Source organism: Prunus avium, chromosome 2 (genome assembly GCF_965620075.1).
Source record: "Prunus avium chromosome 2, drPruAviu1.hap1.1, whole genome shotgun sequence".
In the NCBI taxonomy this organism is placed as follows: domain Eukaryota; kingdom Viridiplantae; phylum Streptophyta; class Magnoliopsida; order Rosales; family Rosaceae; genus Prunus; species Prunus avium.
Window position 1 is genome coordinate 42,487,830 of NC_142285.1, and position 18,058 is coordinate 42,505,887.

The 18,058-nt window shown below is 38.4% G+C and overlaps 4 protein-coding genes across 7 annotated transcripts; all 4 read right to left on the reverse strand.

Annotated features, from left to right (window-relative positions):
- Positions 1–1,847: 1,847 nt before the first annotated feature.
- Positions 1,848–4,027, reverse strand: MSBP1 (membrane steroid binding protein 1). The gene is made up of 2 exons (XM_021971234.2): positions 3,611–4,027; positions 1,848–2,408 (listed from the first exon to the last, which is right to left on the reverse strand). The coding sequence occupies exons 1-2, from the start codon at positions 3,910–3,912 to the stop codon at positions 2,093–2,095; spliced, it is 618 nt and encodes a 205-aa protein (XP_021826926.1). The 5' UTR covers positions 3,913–4,027; the 3' UTR covers positions 1,848–2,092.
- Positions 4,028–4,277: 250 nt separating this feature from the next.
- On the reverse strand, positions 4,278–6,363 carry LOC110767765 (F-box/LRR-repeat protein At3g48880-like). Its single transcript, XM_021971412.2, has 2 exons — positions 5,047–6,363; positions 4,278–4,959 (listed from the first exon to the last, which is right to left on the reverse strand). The coding sequence occupies exons 1-2, from the start codon at positions 5,424–5,426 to the stop codon at positions 4,362–4,364; spliced, it is 978 nt and encodes a 325-aa protein (XP_021827104.2). The 5' UTR covers positions 5,427–6,363; the 3' UTR covers positions 4,278–4,361.
- Positions 6,364–6,961: 598 nt separating this feature from the next.
- Positions 6,962–10,592, reverse strand: LOC110748131 (F-box/LRR-repeat protein At3g48880). 2 transcript variants are annotated; one of them, XM_088248370.1, is made up of 3 exons: positions 10,407–10,592; positions 8,749–9,156; positions 6,962–7,765 (listed from the first exon to the last, which is right to left on the reverse strand). In XM_088248370.1, the coding sequence occupies exons 1-3, from the start codon at positions 10,442–10,444 to the stop codon at positions 7,207–7,209; spliced, it is 1,005 nt and encodes a 334-aa protein (XP_088104496.1). In that variant the 5' UTR covers positions 10,445–10,592; the 3' UTR covers positions 6,962–7,206. The 2 variants fall into 2 exon arrangements, with proteins under 2 accessions (XP_088104496.1, XP_088104495.1); XM_088248369.1 differs by lacking the exon at positions 10,407–10,592 and adding an exon at positions 10,177–10,400.
- Positions 10,593–10,962: 370 nt separating this feature from the next.
- Positions 10,963–17,709, reverse strand: MSH3 (homolog of DNA mismatch repair protein MSH3). Of its 3 annotated transcripts, none has more exons than XM_088248366.1 (13): positions 16,619–17,709; positions 16,116–16,307; positions 15,657–15,821; positions 14,992–15,090; positions 14,650–14,901; positions 14,037–14,288; positions 13,795–13,926; positions 13,436–13,696; positions 13,264–13,335; positions 12,523–12,672; positions 11,739–12,212; positions 11,325–11,650; positions 10,963–11,231 (listed from the first exon to the last, which is right to left on the reverse strand). In XM_088248366.1, the coding sequence occupies exons 1-13, from the start codon at positions 17,603–17,605 to the stop codon at positions 11,132–11,134; spliced, it is 3,462 nt and encodes a 1,153-aa protein (XP_088104492.1). In that variant the 5' UTR covers positions 17,606–17,709; the 3' UTR covers positions 10,963–11,131. The 3 variants fall into 3 exon arrangements, with proteins under 3 accessions (XP_088104492.1, XP_088104493.1, XP_088104494.1); XM_088248367.1 differs by having other exon boundaries at positions 10,963–11,214; positions 16,619–17,708; XM_088248368.1 differs by lacking the exon at positions 10,963–11,231 and having other exon boundaries at positions 11,321–11,650.
- Between the last annotated feature and the right edge of the window lie 349 nt (positions 17,710–18,058).

Below are 18,058 nucleotides of genomic sequence, written 5' to 3' on the forward strand. Positions count from 1 at the left end.
ACATGAACCAGTGCTAGAATAACAACAAAGCACAAAAACACAGGAGACAGTTTATGAATTCTCATGACTGAAAACTTGGGTACAAGTGCATTCAGGGGGAGTTTTTATAGCAAAGGAACGAGGGAGGTTCTTTGAAGTTGTTTGTATGTGTTGGCAAGCAGGTTTCAACTAAAAGGTTTATTTATAGGGAAGGATCATCAGGCACACCCTTCTGCATTTTTTTTCTCTTTTTTCCAAGGATAGGATCAAGGCAACCACTGCTGAGAAAGATCCAAAATTAACAATCAATCAATCATATCACACGACTGAACACTCATTTTCTAATCATTGATAGGCTTAAATGAAAGAAAAATATACAAGTGAAATAACAGATAATCCATTCATAAAGGACAACACATTAGAAACAGGAAAATCAGCACATCTGATAGAAGCTGATTGATGATGTTAAAGCACACATGATGGCATGATGCTGAGACATCAAGGCCATTTGGTATATGGCATTGGCAGCTCCTAATTATCTCCCAACTATGATGCATAGCTTTCTGATGCCACATGGCTCATAACAAGTTGAAATTCTGGGCTTTTAGTCGGCCAGGCATGCATATTTATCAAGTACTTTATGAGAAAAGTTGAAGCGTGTTAGCAAGGCAAGTCAAAAACATTGTAGTGAACCAAGGTGGTTGGTGTGAGTGGTTCGGCACTCTCATTCCTTAAGAGAGGTCAGGGGTTCGATCCCCGCTCTCGTATGGAGTCACCACTTTGGCCAACACTTTACCCCTTACGGGCCGACCCGGTGTGAGCGGGGATTAGTCTGGGTTGTGGTTAAGGCTTAAAGGTGCCACCCATAATTGGGGCCCATCCAGGACCACCTCGTGATTCAGACCAAAAAAAAAAAACATTGTAGTGGCCAAGGGACCAAGGCATTTAATCAATCGTACACATTGTTGTAAAACAGTGCACTGAAAAGATATCTCAATGCCCCAACTTCAACTGCCAGCAGGAGACAGCGAATGGTGCAGCTATTGAACCTGTCCTTTGTGGTCCAATTATAAGCGACGCCTATCTTGCATTGCCAATATTTGTAGGGGAACTTCTATAATGAGCGGGCTACGGTGAGGGGTTAAAATAAACCTCTCAACATTAAAACTGGTCGAATGGTTACTAAGACCCCCTTACTACAGTCTTCCTGTATTTTTAGGGATATTGAATTTGTCTTCTCAAAATTTCCAAGTGTCTAGTAGGTGCCCTTGATTTTCAAGATATGTATCACAATCTGCTGTAGAAGCAGCTTATACTTTCTCCAAAGGGGACATTGATTTTCAAGTGACATGAAGGGTAGAAAACTTGGAACATGTTTCTCCTATCTTTTAAACACCCAAATCTCTATATGGACGTGATTTGATTCTGTGTTCCAAAGCGATGGGAAAGAAAGGACTATGAGAAAAAGATAGCATGCTTCTGTTTTTATATGGCATGCTTTGTGAAGCTTGTAATGTTCCTAGACAAGGCGCTAGAGTGACAATTAACAATCTTGATCGAATCATTGATCATTGAAATTAATAAAAACGACTTCAATTTTGATGGGATTTTTCTTCATTTCTCCCTCACCTATGTCGTTTCCCACATCAAACAACCCAGCATGCGATCTTATATTACCAATAATTTGGCCATGATCATGTTTTTCTGCTCGATCACTTCCCTTGCAGCCTTCAGTTCCATCAAATTAAATTATTGAAACAGAAAAACAGGGGTACCATCTCTGGCAACATTATAAGAGCAGTTTCGTCCAAAAAACATTATAAGAGCAGAATTACAAAATTTGCAGTCTATGGGACGGGAAAAGAAAATTTTATGGATCCAAAAAGCTGTTTCGCATCATCTATATATAATTCCTTAACCGCATAAAGTACTCAACGAAGTCTGACATTGCTGATTTATTACATCACAAATTCAACATCCACGAAAATCTGATTATAACAGGAGTATCCTAGGCTATGAATGCAGTTAACTTATGAGTGCACAAGATTCACAAATACGCGCAGCCAAACCCCAACCTTGCAACTACCTCCAGAGAAATGGTTTACCCAACATTTTACTCTTGCTTAACTTCAGCACTAGATGAGGTTTCCTCAGATTTAACAGCTGGGCTTTCAGATGGAATATCTTCAGCAGCTTTAGTGGTTTCACCAGTGGCTTCTCCATCAGTTTCTGCCTTCTTAATAGTTCCAACCTTGACATACTTGCTCATGAACTTGTATTCCCAATCCTGTAAGGCGTCTAGTTCAAATGGACCAAGACCAGAGATATCACCAGTCAGATCTTTGTCTTCAAAAGACATTTTTGCAAGAGCTCTGCTAGCATCTTTTCCTGCGAACAGTGCGTAAGGCCCACCAGGTCCATAAAACATCCTGCAACCATGGTTCAGAAGTAAACAAACTAAGATCCATAAGCAAGAAATCTATTTAAGACAGTATAGGCAAAGTACTAGTAGCTATCAAACTATTAGTTGCACATAACCCTTAATGACATGGATGGTTAAGCAAGAATGGCAAAGTGTATTTTTTTACTGATATTCAACCAATCTGATGTCCATCAAAAAGTTGTTTTAGGCCAAAACATGATTTTTACCCAAAACCGATAATGAAAATCCTAAAATGCACATATAACAAACAAAAGCGAGTACGAGAAGAAGCAGTAAACTAGCGTGGTATGTTCCCATTTCCCGCTTGGTGAGGTTGAAAGAGGTCAAACTTGTTCATAGGTTTAAAAACTACGAATAAAACTCTTCAAAAACCAACTTGAATTGAAAAACCGTGGATAGACAAACACATAGCTTAACAAAATCATGTAGAAAATGAGTTGGGACAAAGTAAAGACGCTATGTAAGAAACAATTCCAAACACTTCTATTTTGCACAGACAGACATCATTACCCTTCGCCCCTCTCAAGCCAACGCTCCTAAAAAACAAACAATAAACTAATTGAGAAAATCGCATCTTTAATCATTTGATAAGATTGAACATCAACATTGGAAGCATGTGAATATGATCGATTTACTTAAATTCAAACTCCAATGAAATGCATCTCATAGATAGTAACTACTAGACCACAAAGAACTGCAATCCCCTAATTATGTAATTTGCTGCTCTAATTCTACAGGAATTTCATGATCTCAGAATAACTATAACACACAAGTCCAGAATTCCAAGGTTTTATGTGAGCCATTTGTCAACAAATTACAAATCCACAAAACATCGATGATCAAGGCTACCAAATACGCAGAACATACCAGAAATCACAAAGGCATCCAACAATTTCACATCCCCAAAAACTTAAGTACCCTTTACCCAAGCTAATCCATAAACTATTGGTTTGATGAAGATCCAAAAATCACCAGATAACCAGTAGCCGATAAGAAGAAACATGCAAACCAGGAGCTAAGGGAAGCTAAAACACCCGTTGACCGCACAAAGAAAAAAGAAAAAAGAAAAAAAATACAATAACACCTGCAAAGAAAAGCATAAATATTGAAAACCCAGAAGCCAAAAACTAAAACCCAAAATACGAATTAGAAAAATAAAAAAACAGAGAAAACCCCCAAATATGGTACCTGCTTTGAGACACGTCATAGATCTGACCCTTGATAGCCATGAGCAAAGGATTCTTGGAATCGGTGCCGTCGTATTGCTTCAACTCGTCTTCAGTGATCTCGCCCAACTGGACAGGAGGGGCCAGAGGCTGCATCTCTTCCATGCTCCTGGGCGTCTGATGGTTATCAGACGACCCAAAGAGGCCCGAGATGACATGGTATATGGCAACCAGCAGAGCTAACAGTGTGAAGAAGGTTGCAGGAGAGAGCCCTGTGTATGCTACGATTGCCTCCTTCAGTGTTTCCCACAGTTGCAGAGCCATTTTTGGTTTCCCTGGAGAGCCGGAGAGAGAGAGACTGAGAAGGAGAGAGAGCGAGAGGAGATTGAAGAAGCGGTGAAATGTTTATCAACTCCGAGTCTGAGTCATAGCGGAGTAAGTAACGTTTCGTTTGGTTTCGTTTGGTTTGGTCTTAATTCGCAGTGGTCCCACCATCACCCACCCACCAACTCTTTTTTTTTAATTAGGAAAAAAAATCCCTCTATTTCTTTCTATGTTTTTTCTTTCTTTATTTATAGTTTACTTCCTTTTATGAAATTAATTTCATTTTAATTTCCTCAGACTAGACTAATAAACAACAATACTTTTTCAATGAGCAGCTTCAGTGAAATACATTATAATAAACACACACACAGCGGAAAGTTTTATTAATTAAGGTTTAGAGGCTGGTAAAACATTCTTTACAATTAATTAAACCCTTCTTTTTTTATCGATCAAAGAGCAAGGGAGGCCACTTCATCTGCTTTCCACATTCCTTCTTCATATCTATGCCACCTGATGATCCCCTCGTCGTTTCTGGTCCTTTGACACATGCTGCACGAGTCTTCCTGCACATGCATGGCCGTAGGCATACGCATGCACGTTATAAATCTCTTTAACCTTGAAGCCTTGTCAACAATGGATGCATCAAGCTCCTCAACAATTCTAAAAGGTTGATGAGGCTGATGGGTTTCATCCAATACAACGCAATGCGATATGTTGAGAACTTCCAAGTTGGGTAGGCCCTCCAATATCACCATCAAAGCGTCCTTCGACAACATCGAGCACCGGAGGCTTAAAACCTCCAGTTTTGGAAGATATCTAACCATTGCTGAGGCAAAGGAATATGTATCACAAGTACCCATCAATTTGAGTTCCCTGAAGTTCTTGCAGTTGTAGTCAATCACCTGCAAGAGAGTGAGGTATTGATACTTTTCTATGTTCCCTATTGTCAGCGATTCAAGATGTTTCCAACACCCAATGGCCTTGCTGATGCCATCAATCTTTATTTTGTTCCAAGATGGCATAACTAATCGTCTCAGCTTCGGGCACCTGTGATCGATAATTAAGAAGAGAAACAATTAGTTATTTAATTATGTAAACCACCATCGTTTTGAAAGAGCATTTACCTACGTATACCTTTCAGCGGTGTAAGTGAAGAGGTCGTCGGGGACATATAACTGGAGATTGAAAATCAAGGTGGTTATGTTTTGGTGGCTGAGACTCAGAGAAACCTTCAAAACACGACTCAATGTCAAATCGGAGTGGCTGCAAACATAAACATACGGCTTATCTTTGGTTTTGATGAAATTATGTTTAATCATTGACAAATCAAGTGTATGACAAAGGTTGGGATCGCAGAGAGCCGAACGCCATGCACTGCAAACGGCACTGCAATGGACCTTTTCAACGGCGGAAGATAAATCAGAGACGTCGTTGAAGGACTCAAAAATCTTCCACAATATGTCGGTGCTGAGGTCTTCCCATCTCCCCAAAGTCTTCCCATCTTCCCATTCCATTGTTTCTCTCCAAAATCAAATCAACTTTAGTTTAAGATGCCAAGCAAATCGTATAAATTCTTAAATAAAGAAATTGGTTAAATGGTTAGCGTATGTAGTAACCACAAGGGAGCGGAAAAGTTCTTAATATTGAGTTTTCTACGGTCAACTGGGTGGGCGTTAGATGTATATATAGAATATTGAACAGAAACCAAGTCCCATTTGGATAGGAATTAGCTTCCCATAACTATAAGTAATAACAAGCCCTCTGAGTTCTAACCAATAAAACAATAACACGCATTATAATAATAACAAAACCCAAAATCCTAGCCCAAGCCCAAAAAACCTAGTTGGTTTAGAGCACGATGCTTAAGCAGCACAGGTATAAGGTGGCGTTTGGGATTGCTGCGCTTAATAAATAAGCAGCTTATAAAAAAAGTTTTGGAAACAAAAGCGTTTGGTAAAACAAAAGTTTTGGAAACAAAAGCGTTTGGTAAAACAATTGAAGGCTGCTTATTTTAAAAACTGCGGTGATCCACAGCAGAATCTCGAAGCAGCCAACACGCTGCTTCTTAAAGCTGCTTAAAAAAAAAAACAGCCGGTTCTTTTAAATGAATTTTCACGTTTCCCATAATACCCCTAATAATTTTCTAAATTGACAGCTTTTATCCCTCTTGCAACTCGATTCTTCTTCTTCTCTCTTGCAACTCGATTTCTGTCTGCAACTCGATTCATACCAAAAAAAAACCCAGCCCCTAGCTCTCTACGCTGTTATCTCCACTCCAGCCACAAAAATCCAAACCACAGCTTAAAATAAAAACTCAATCCTAGCTCCCCAGTTTGTGATCTCCACTCCAACCACAAAAGATCCAAACCCCAAATATATCTTCAAACATCTGTATGCGAATTGTGGAGGACCAAAATCGATAGCAATACAGGCATCTACGCTCCTTGATCAACGATTTTCACAAAAAATAGATTCTTGAATCCATCAACAATTCGTTGACCTTCTCTTGGAAACCAAAATCAAGGGAAAGTTGAAACTCATATCAAAACCACAGGAAAACAAAATTTTCATTTGGATTTGATTTCCTTCTTGTTGTTTTCTTTGATGACAACACAGTTTCTATCTGGGTTTGGGTTGAGTTTTTGGTTTTAAAATTCTCGATCTGGGTTTTTTCTCTTGGTGTTTTGGGGCAATGGAGAGAGAGAGAGAGAGAGAGATGTAGGTGGGTACGGTGTGGGATGGGGTTTTTTTAGGTTACTTTCTTAATTTAATTTTGTTTATATTTTTATATTTTTTGTCACAATTTTTGGAATTGGAACTAATTTTGTTACTTTAAAAATTTAGAATTTGTGGCAAAATAAGTAACAATTTCATCATGATGTCATTTTTGGTCATTATACATATTAAAAGCACTTTTAATAAAAATTTACCAAACACTTTGACTCTTCACAGCACTTTTTCTAATACAATTTACCAAACGCCTAGCTGTTTTTTTTTCACAGCTGTTTATTCTCACAGCACAGCAGCAATACCAAACTAGCCCTACAGCTTTCAAAAAAAACAGGCACATAAGAAAGACAAGTAATTACATAATGTACAGTACTGAAACATGTATTATTTAGAAACACCTCTCTTCATCAGGCAGTTTTATTTATGCGTTAACGAAGAAGAGGAGATGGAGCTTTATCGGGTGTGATAAGGCAAAACATTCACCAAAGGCAGAGACTACACAAGCGAGCTAATTAGCTTCTAACCCACAAATACAATTAGAGTCTCATTCCCTTGCTCTCATCATCAATAAGCAAGGGACCTCACCTCATCTTCTAGCCATAGCCCTTCTTCATACTTATACCACCTCATGAGTCCCTCGTCGTTTTTGGTCCTTTGGCACATGATGCACGAGTCTTGCATGCAAGTTAAGAACATCCGTAAACGAGATGCCTTGTCGAGAATAACTGGATCGAGTTCTTTAATAAGTCTCCTGGGTGCACGAGGCGGAGCGGTATCAATTACAAGGCAATGTGAGATATTGAGAACTTCTAGGTGTTGTAGGCCATCCAAGATAATGATTAACGCGTCCCTTAAGAGCATTGAGCATCGGAGGCTTAAAACCTTCAGTTTTGGAAGATACGCAACTAGAGTCGAAGCAAAGAAGATGTCGCAAGGCCCCATGATCTTTAGTTCATTGAAATTTTTGCAGTTCATGGCAATCTCCTCCATAAGGTATGGGGGATTCGCTATGCTAGGCATTGTCAGAGATTCAAGGTCTTTCCAGCAGCGAATGGCCTTGCAGATTCCAGTTTTTTTAATTCTGTTCCAAGCTGGCATCACTAGTCTCTTCAGCCGTGGACACCTGTTGTGACAAAGAGAAACAACCTCATATCATACATCTAAATCTCAGATTAACTTTAACCAGTGCAGGACATTCTGTACAGAGCAGGACTAAACTTTAATGTGTAAAGAAATATTACAATTCCATAACAATTGACAAGCGAACACATCTACCATGTAAACGAGTATCTAATTCAGCGGATGTCAGATTTTGGCATTCCTCCTTGTATTAATAATGAAATGCCTAGTTCTTTTCTTTTCAAATTTAAAAATAAAATTAAAAATTAAAAAAAAACAAGAATGCAGTCAAAACAACCAGCAGAAAAATTGCATCCACACCTCCAACATTTATCATTATGCTAGCACATGCATCACTCACACATAAATTACGGAATATTATAAAATTATTACCTAGCCTGGACTATAAAGTATATAATCTACACACAAAAACAGACTCCAACATTCAAAAATTAATTATTGGTGTTAATTATAAAAAATTTGTAACCAATGCATATGTTCTTAAGTGAACTGAATTGGAAGTAAGTTAGAATTGAGGAGATGAAACCAATAATATAAGAGAGAGAGAGAGAGAGAGAGAGAGAGTTTGCTAGCATACCTTTTTTCTTTAATAGACAAGACATTATAAGAGCGCTATGTTTTTAAGAGAAAAATAAACTTGTTCCTTAAAGGATGCAGTTTTATTTCAAAAAATTTGTTTATGTGGAGCGAGGGATTCAATAAACATGTCTAAATTACACAGTATAGTAAAAACATAATTACTTAAGTCTTATACAACATTTAAAACGATAAGCTAATTGTACCAGTTGAATGCCTTACCATTTTTATATATGGGCCAATATAACTTTTATAGTAATGGAATGTAAAAGGGGATAGGCAGACGCCAAAGGGAGGTGGGATTGATGAAGTAAAATCATAATTGGAAAAGAAAAAACAAACAAACATGGAGATAGGGTAGACACGTGTAAATGAGAGTTTAAGAGTTACCTTTCAGCAGTATAAGTCAACAGATCATCACTCACATACAAGTTGAAATGGAAAATCAAAGTCATCAAGTTTCCCCGGCTGAGATTCAAGGAAGTCTTCAAAACACGAGTCAATTTCTTATCAGACCGTCCACCCACATAAACATAAGGTTCTAATGGGATTTTGATGAAGTTAGATTTCATCATTGACAAATCAAGCGTTTTCCAAAGCAGAGGATCACAGCAAGCCAAGCGCCATGCACTACAGACGTGCGCAATGCCCGAAGTTAACTGATAGATGTCAAAAGACTGAAAGATCTTCACCAATATGTCAGTATCCAGGTCCTCCCATCTTCTCACAAGGGACTCACTGTCCTCCATTTCACCAGCTTTCCAAACTTCTCCAAACAACCTTACCCCGTCACAATGTCTACATAAACAAATAAAAGGAATCAATACTCTAATGGCATGCAGGAGGAATTGAATTCACAATGCGTTGAAATGAGGAGGAATTGGATTGAGGAGAGTTAGATTCCGAATTCCTATTGAAGTTGTTTACTAAACCATATGGAATTGGGGTAGGAGTGGTACTAATTCCTTATAAGTTATTTACTAAATTCACATGAATTGGAGTAGAAACCAAATTGATTACTAAAATGTCCTCGTTGTTGGGTACAAGTAGATGGAAAATTTGGAATTTTTAAAATTGTGTGAGGAATTAGAATACCACCTACCACCCAAGAGTCCAATTCCTCCAAAATCAAGAGTTGAATTCCTAATTTTGCGTGGATCCCACTCGCATTTTGATTCCTCCATGTGAAGTAAACACAGGAGTATCCGTAAAAGGAATTCAACTACTTATTTTGATTCCAATTACGGATTAGTAAACATGCCATAATATTCAATTCGCTAAAACAAGCTGCTATACAACATTTATAATTCCTTCACAAAGCCCCTCAATATTGGGTTGTCTACAATTAAATGGGTGGGCTGGCTTTAAGAGTTTAAAATTCAAGGCCTACGAGTTCTAAACAAAATAAGCGTTGAGTTAAATAATCACCTTGGGGAATTGTAAGGAGTCTCACAGAGGTAAATTTAGACGTAGAGATAAAGGGTCGAGATGAAAGAATAGATAAAGAGCACACATTATTCACAGCAACTTGCATAGTGATCTTAAGAGCACTTTTTTTCTACTTGTTTTATTTGGCTAACTGTGAAATAATCAGAGCAACTAGGTTTGGATTGATTTAACAATCCTCTTTGTTTGGGAAAATTAAAAAATTGACAATAAGGATAAAGCCTAATATCAGTCCTATGTAAGAGGCAAGCAAATTCTATGTATCAAAAACCACAGAAATGCTAATTTACTTCGCTCATTATCCAATTTCCACCTCACAGAAAAATTCAATGCCTAAAACCAAATTTTCATGACTAAAGTGAAGAGATCAACCTTGTAGATCTTGAAATCTCCAAATCCAATTCTAAGTTGGAATAATTCAAGTGCATAGCCGCTAAAAGCTCAAATTTTGACCACGATTTTGGTGTTTAATCGTAGCAGTCAGATCTATCAATTTCACTTCCGCAGTTCACTGAGAAACACACAAAAACATGCAACACACAAGCAGCAAACACATGCAGGGAAGAGAGAGAAAGAGAAGAGAAGAGAGAGAGAGAGATTACTTTTGTGCTCTGGTTCTTGAGGAGGGTTTATCAGTCATCTGTGGTTTGATGGTCGTCACCTGCAATAATGTAAAGAAATATTTTGGCTTCTCCCCTAAACAAGTAACTGAGAGAGAGAAGAGAAGGAAGGAAGCGGATTCTTAGGTGTCAAAATTACTAAAAAGGGCCTCTTTCCTTTTTTGTTACAGCTAGCTAGCTAACCTCCTCCTACCCTCCAAAGTCTGACTGAGCCAGTCAGTTTTCTGCCCTTGTGCATAGCTACTAGAACACCTGTCTTCTTGGCCACGTGCTCAAATCACGTGAAAAACTTGTCTGTCTCTCAGCAACCATAACCTGCGGCTTTAGACTGTACCGTACTTGGCCTCGTTTTCACAATGTTGTTTAGATTTTTTGGTTCTTATCATTTATTTCGGACTGTAAGATTTGGATGAGATTTTTTATTTTATTTTTTTGGGTCTGATTTGGATTGCATTCAAGTGTTGCTAATTTGATCCGTACATCCAAGTTCAATGCAATTGGATTAAAAAAAATACTTTAAAACGCTGCAAGAAAAATGTTATCACCATTTTTTTTCTCTATTGCCATATCATAATAATTCATAGTCTCGTATAGTTATGTTCTTTCTTTCTTCAGAATCAGAAGCATGCAGATATATGTATGGTTAATTACAAAAAGATGAAGATGGAGACTTCAAGAAATACAAAATTCTTCAGGCAAAATACTATCTACAAAATTGATGAAATTCGACGTTTCGAATCAGCCTCCGTCGCTGCTGCTGTATCCACACTTTTCAGGAATGACTGCTTATCTGAGAAATGCACAATACTGCAGTTTATATTTATGATTCAGTGTTATAAATATAAACCACCATATACTAGTGTACCAAAATCAATGAAAACTAATAAATTCCATCTTTACCTGCTTATTAACTCTCTTGCAATGCTTCTTGCGTGATTCAAATACTGAAAGCTTTGTACAGGGCCGTCAACATCAATTATTGCAGCTTTCAAATTCATAAAGAATTTCTGATACGCACCACCATTTGTCTCCTCTAAAACCGGACTCCATCCTACATGAAGGCACTCGGGAGATTCCAGCATTTCATCTTGTGCTTCTTTCTTTTGATCTGTTACCAGTGATTTTAGCAACCAATTTTTTCCATGTCTGTTTCTTGCTCGGCTGTTTACTACTGCCTCCAACCTAGCAGCCATGATAGTCGCTTGTCTTATGCACGAGGAAGGTAGCTGCAAAAACATAGAGCGCCCGGCTTAAATTACCTGAGCCATGAAGGGAAAGGGAGAGAGGGGAAAGAGGGGGGAGAGAGAGGAATACCTGTGCAAGCTCCGCAACCTTAAATCCAAAGCTCCTCTCTGAAACACCAGGCACAAGCTTATATAAGTAAGTGACATCTTCATTTTCAGATTGCATGCCTACCGTATCCATATCTCTATTTGAAGTCAGATAAGAAACATGGTATGCCTCCACTGAGCCTGGGAATTCAGTTCTAATATAAGCAATTTTTGGATAGTGCGTCACAAAGAGGACCATGCATTTTTTCTGCTGTAGCAGATTATGTAATGTAGCGTAAGCAATAGCCACGCCATCATGTGTACTCGTGCCTCTCCCAAGCTCATCGATGATAACCAATGAGCGTGCTGTGCAATTGTGGAGTATATGTGAAGCCTCGCTCAGTTCTTCAAGAAAAGTGCTTCTCCCTTGGTGGATACTGTCAGAAGCACCCATTCGAGTGAAAATTCCATCCAGCACATGCAGCTTTGCCGATGATGCTGGTACAAAGGAACCAACCTAAAAGAATCAGAACACACTTTTATAAAGCAACTGCTGTAAAAAATTCATTTATCAAGCAGCAAAAGGAAAAGTTTGGAACATTATGAGAATTATATAGCGATTAACTATAGATTAGGAAAATTAAAACAGTACTATCCCTTGAAGAACATAATGCACATATATGCATATTTATACAAAGAAGAAGAGGACCAGCTATGGTTACCATTATTTGAATTACTTTTTTAGCATATATACCTCCAATATGTCACTTTAAAAAAAACACTAGTGCCATGCAAAAACGATAGATCATTGAGAGCTCTGATTTTACCTGAGCCATGATAGCAATGAGAGCAACTTGGCGAATGTAGCAACTCTTTCCACCCATGTTCGGTCCAGTAATAATCTGACAATACTCTCTGTCTGCCTGCAAATCTGTGTCATTTGGAACAAAATTGTCTTGTAATGTAGTCTCTATGACCTGGTAAGACATTGCAACCATTAAAGAGAAGCCCCAATGACATTAATAGAGCAGCAATGGACAATCTGAAATGAGCTATAATATTGCGTGCATGCAACATTTTTATTGAAAATGCAGGACTCTTCAATTTTAATAAGGATGTAATTTGATTTCTTCAGAACTTAGGCAAACACAATGTCTCAGCTAAAATCAGCAGAAGAAAGTGGAAGTGCCAATAGAGAGTTGGGACCTAATGTTTTTTGGCATGAGTGGTATATGAGTTGTATAGTTAACTTCAAGAATTAGGAAAGTTTCCAATTAATTGTAATTATTCCTGTATTCGCATACTTTCCTTTTCTCACATACCCTGTACAGTTATAAATACCTCCAATTGGGAGAAGAATAAATCATTAGCAAATTCTACCCTATTCTCTATTTTTAGCATGTTTGTTAATTTCAATCAAATATTAAGATCGTTTACATTTGATATCAGAAGATAGAGAAGAGATCTCAACTCGACATGCAATTTTGAAGCAACCAATAATACCATTTCAAGCATTCATAATAACAAGTCCTTAGTGTTCTTAAACCCAATAAGCATTATATATGTACCGGATGACGGCCAGACAATATATGTATCTGGACAGGTTCATCATCATATACGATCACTGGACGAACATAGTTCTGCAACACATAAGTTCATAGGATTATACTTGTAATAATTTGATGACAAAATAAGTTGTGTATTGAAGCAAAATATTCTAATTAAACCTTCAGCGGATACCTTATTTCTTGAAAGAACAGCAAGTGAATGAAGACAATCTAAACTCGCTAGTGCTTGAACAGCAGCTTGGAACTCAGCATAATATTTACCAAAACCGCTTAGAAAGTTATCCCAAGCAGCACGACAGGTGATAGTGAGTTTCTCATTTGCAAGGGCTAGATGGTCTAAAGCTGTCAAAACATCAGGTGGGTGATACCGGACAGTCTTTTTGGTACTATTGATCTTAACCCAATTTGAAGGCACCTTTACATCTAAGGGCAACTGCAGGTAATGCAACATTAAATTAGATATGATATGTAACTTGCACCAGGTGTGTCCATTTTGAGAAGAATATTCCCAGAATGAAGTTAACCAACTACCTCTATCAAGTGTGTCGTTCCAGACACAATAATGAATTCCAACTTGCGCATTCCAAGCTGTTTGCGATACAAACTGATGAGAGAATCCAATTTTTCCTTTGCCAATTGAACCTCCATCCGTGCTTCAGCAACCTAACCAAATAAATTTGACAAACAAGATAGAAGGAGAGCAAACAAAAAGATAGCAAAGAGTAGCCAAAAAAAATACACGAAATTCAGAGTATTAAGCTCATAGTACAAACCTCAGGAAATTGGCCATCAGAGATTATTAAATTTGGTAGATCCTGTTTGTCGGCTGCTTCTTTGTTAAGGGTAGACAACAGTCTTGCAGCATTTCCAATTACAGTGGATGACGAAGCAGTACATATCAACTTCCTCAGCAGGTCAGAGCGTCCTGTCTTTCCTCTCAAATTTTCTTTGCTTCCCTCTTCTTCAATTTGAAGTTGCTGAAGTTGTTTTCCAGCATATAAAATAGCTTGAATCACTGCAATGAACTGAGCATACCCCTTATTCAGAAAATGAAGTTACTGAACCAGCTAGGTGAGGCAAACTACTTAGTTGAGGGTACCAAGCCCAATATGCAAAAGCCAGCCTGTGAGCACACATCACTAGATATTTTTTTTTTTTCGGGGAAAGGAATGTCACTACATCTTGATTTATAGGTATTCTTTCTTTACACTAATTTATTTATATATCTATCCATCCTTCTCCAAATCTACGTCATTAAATTTTATCTCAATTTTTCTTTAAAAGAAAAAAGATACAACAAAATTTGACTCTGATGGTAACAAATTAACGATCTACAAACATATAGCCATTCAAACTAGGCAGGTTAGAGGAGAAGCCGTGCGTCACCTCAGATGGAGTGGCAGTCCGATGAAAGATTCTTGTTATCCCACGTTGAATATCAGTTGACCGTCCCAAAGTCGTCAGAACTGAAGAAAGTATATAATTTAACTTTGGTTTCAAATTTGTTACAAAAGAATCTTCCGCATCATGCTGTTCAACATTCTGAGGAGCTTTAGAAGACCCCATTGACTCTGCAATCTCAGAAACAGCATCAAGACGAGCACAAATCATGTTTCTATCACATAAAGGGTGAGTTACCTGTACCATTCAAAGGAACTATCAACTACTGGAAAAAATAAAATCTTAAATCCCAAGAGAAATTACAAAAGATTTGCAGGCAGCTCATACCCAATGTCTAAGAAGCCTTGAACCAAATATGGTAAGAGTTTGATTCATAGACTGCAGCAAAGAGCCAGACTCAGACCCATCAGCATTGTTCTTCAATACCTAAAGGCATTTGGAATGTTTACCTAGAGTCAGAGCTAGGTAAAAACCAGAAAGTTTAAATAAAGGAGAACTGTTGTCGCTTTCAACATACTGGGCAAGCAGAATTTCTATCATGATTACACAGGGAATTTTCTAACCCTGCAACCAAGTATGCAGCATTTAATACTTTCCCTGCAATACTTAGTCATCGTGGTAAAAGCTATCTTCATGCTTTTGCACAAATCTTCATCAATAAATTTCAAATTAACACCTAATCATAGATATAAGTATTGAATACTAATGAAAAATAAACACACGACTCAGAATCACCAGTGCCAACGGATCCATGTTGGTAATGGCAATAGATTAGTAAACCTGAACCAACTATCTATAGCTAGGAATAAGTATTGAAGTAAATTACATCACTCTTTGAGAAAATCCACTCTTGTTGGCTATCCTAATTCAACCCTAGAGTTAGGTGGAAGAAAAAAGAGTCATTCATTTATACCCATTGGCATTTCAAACTCTTTTACTGGAAATCCAAAGCAAATCTCTTTGCAGCATAACACAAGAATAGGGTTAGATACCTCCAATTGCTGAAGTGCATTGGCCGAGAGAGTCATCTCCGTGCTGCTTGAGAGGGGCCTAAAAGAAGCTCCTAGGTGCAGGATCCTTTCTAAACCAAATTGTTTCAGATGACGAACAGTTAAGGCCAGTGCTTGGACTGCCAAATTTGGCATGTTCATTATTCCCTATAAAACAAAAGGAAAAAGGAAATAGAGTAACGCAAATTGCAGATGAGAAGAAGAAAACAGGAAAATAAGGTTAAACCGGAAAATGATGATAATCTAACAAAAGGAGAGGACTAAAATAAATTTTCGCCACTGACAGAGCACCTAGAAAAGAAGTATTTCATTGATCCACAAGGATAAGAGTGCCAAAGGTACGGTAAACTATTGAAAGACACTAGCATGGGGCAAACCTACCAGCTAAGGGTAAAATGCAGAACCAAAGAAATGACAGATAAAATATCACAAATATCATACCTCAATTCCCAAGCAAATAGTACTCTGATCTTTCACATCGGTATTTATCTTTGGCTGATCTGTTAAATCATCTCCATCCATGTTTTCATATAAGGACATTACTTCAGCAAAAGCACCACCTTCGTTGAAGTGGTCTCGTGAGACGTGCTCCACGCGGACATGTGAAGCAGGTCCAGAAAAAGCAAGTAACATCTAATGACAATAATCAAACCAAAAGACGAATCAAACTTGGTAATGCAATAATGACATTATGCAAGTTGAAAACCTTCTTCTGATGCTTGGATTGCCATTTTAAAAAAAATTATGATGAGCAGGCTTCCAAGTTCCAAACTTCCAATCATTATTGAGTAACAAAGTAGCTGAGGTTAATGGAAAGCCCACAATTTTAAACTAAGCAATGAAACAGATACAAACACTGATTAACATTTCGAAGACTAAACCCTGGAATTAACTCAATTCTCTAACTAAACCAGTGAAACTTTCCAGTATAAAATACCAAATACCTTCTCTGTTTGTTTGGAGAGTGGGTCCCCAATAAGCAATTCAGCGGGAGACAAGCTCAAAACCGCAGCTTCAAGCCCGCTCCTCATACAATTATCATTGAACTCTCCGTAAACAACGTCTCCAGTCGATACCTCCACCGCAACAATCCCAATTTTCACTTCAATCCCACTGTCAGCTCCGCCGTCCACATTTTCTAACGCAACGCTCTTGTCCACAACACAAGCCAAATAATTACTATCCCCACCACACCCCTCTTCTTTACCCCCGACATCCTCAGCCGCCTCCAGCGTCGCCTTGGTGTACAATGCCGACAATCCCCGGCCAAATGGGCCAGACCGGTTCGACCCGTGGGCCTTAATGGCCGCGGTTTCGGTCTGCTTCACCACGCCAACCTTGTACCCAGCGCTCACCAGCCTCCTAACGTGGACATTCAACCGGAAAGTGGGCACACTAGCAGTCAAGAAATTGTGATCCATATGGGCATAAATCCCCAAAACCCTCGCAGCAATTTCGGCGTCTTGGCCGAAGAACCGGTACTTGTAACCGACTTCCACCATCAAAAGGACATCTGGGTACCTCTTCTTGAGGTCCACCACTTGCTGCTCCAAAGGCGTGAACTTGGCAGGTGGGTTGGAAGAAGAAGAAGGTTCTGGAACGTCGGATGATGGTTCTAGAAGCTTCTGGAGGAACTTTTGGTGGAGGGAGGGATTGGGTGCGGTGGGTATAGGGTTGTGGGTGTGGGGAGAGAGTTTGGGTAGTTTTGATGGTTTGGGAGATGAGGAGGTGAGGTGGGAGGAGAGGAGAGTGCGCTTGGAGGGTGAGAAATTGACAGTGGCTGTGATTTTGGGAGGTGGGGTTGGTAGGTGATGAGGGTTTGCAGATGATGATGAGGAGGGAGGAAATGATGATGAAGAAGATGAAGGGTTTGTGGTTTTGGGTTTGGGAGCAAAGAAGCGCGATATCACTTGCTGCTTTTGCTTTCCCATGGTGGTGGTGACGATCTGAACTGAATCGCTGAGGAGGACCCAAAAAAAGGGGGGGTTTTATGATTTGGCGCGCTCATAAAAAAAAAGGAACGCCAATTCATATAAAATTTTAATGAATATTCCACCCACACCTAATAACAATATAATATTTGATATTTGATATTTTGGTTGACGTCACACGAGCCATCAATTAGAAATTTGACATTTATCATTTGAAATTTCCATTGACGATGTTAGAGCATCCGCAATGATGCTCTCTATTTCTTAGCTAAAATTTAGCTAAAAATATAAGGAAACTATTTTAGGAGCTCTCTAAAAAATTTCAACTCCAACCATACTCCCTAATTTGGAGAGTCATAAATGCTATAACTCTTTTTTGATTGGTCCATCTCTATTAAAAAATAAAATAAAAAATAGTTTGCATTAAATAAATGTTTGAAATACTCATTAAAT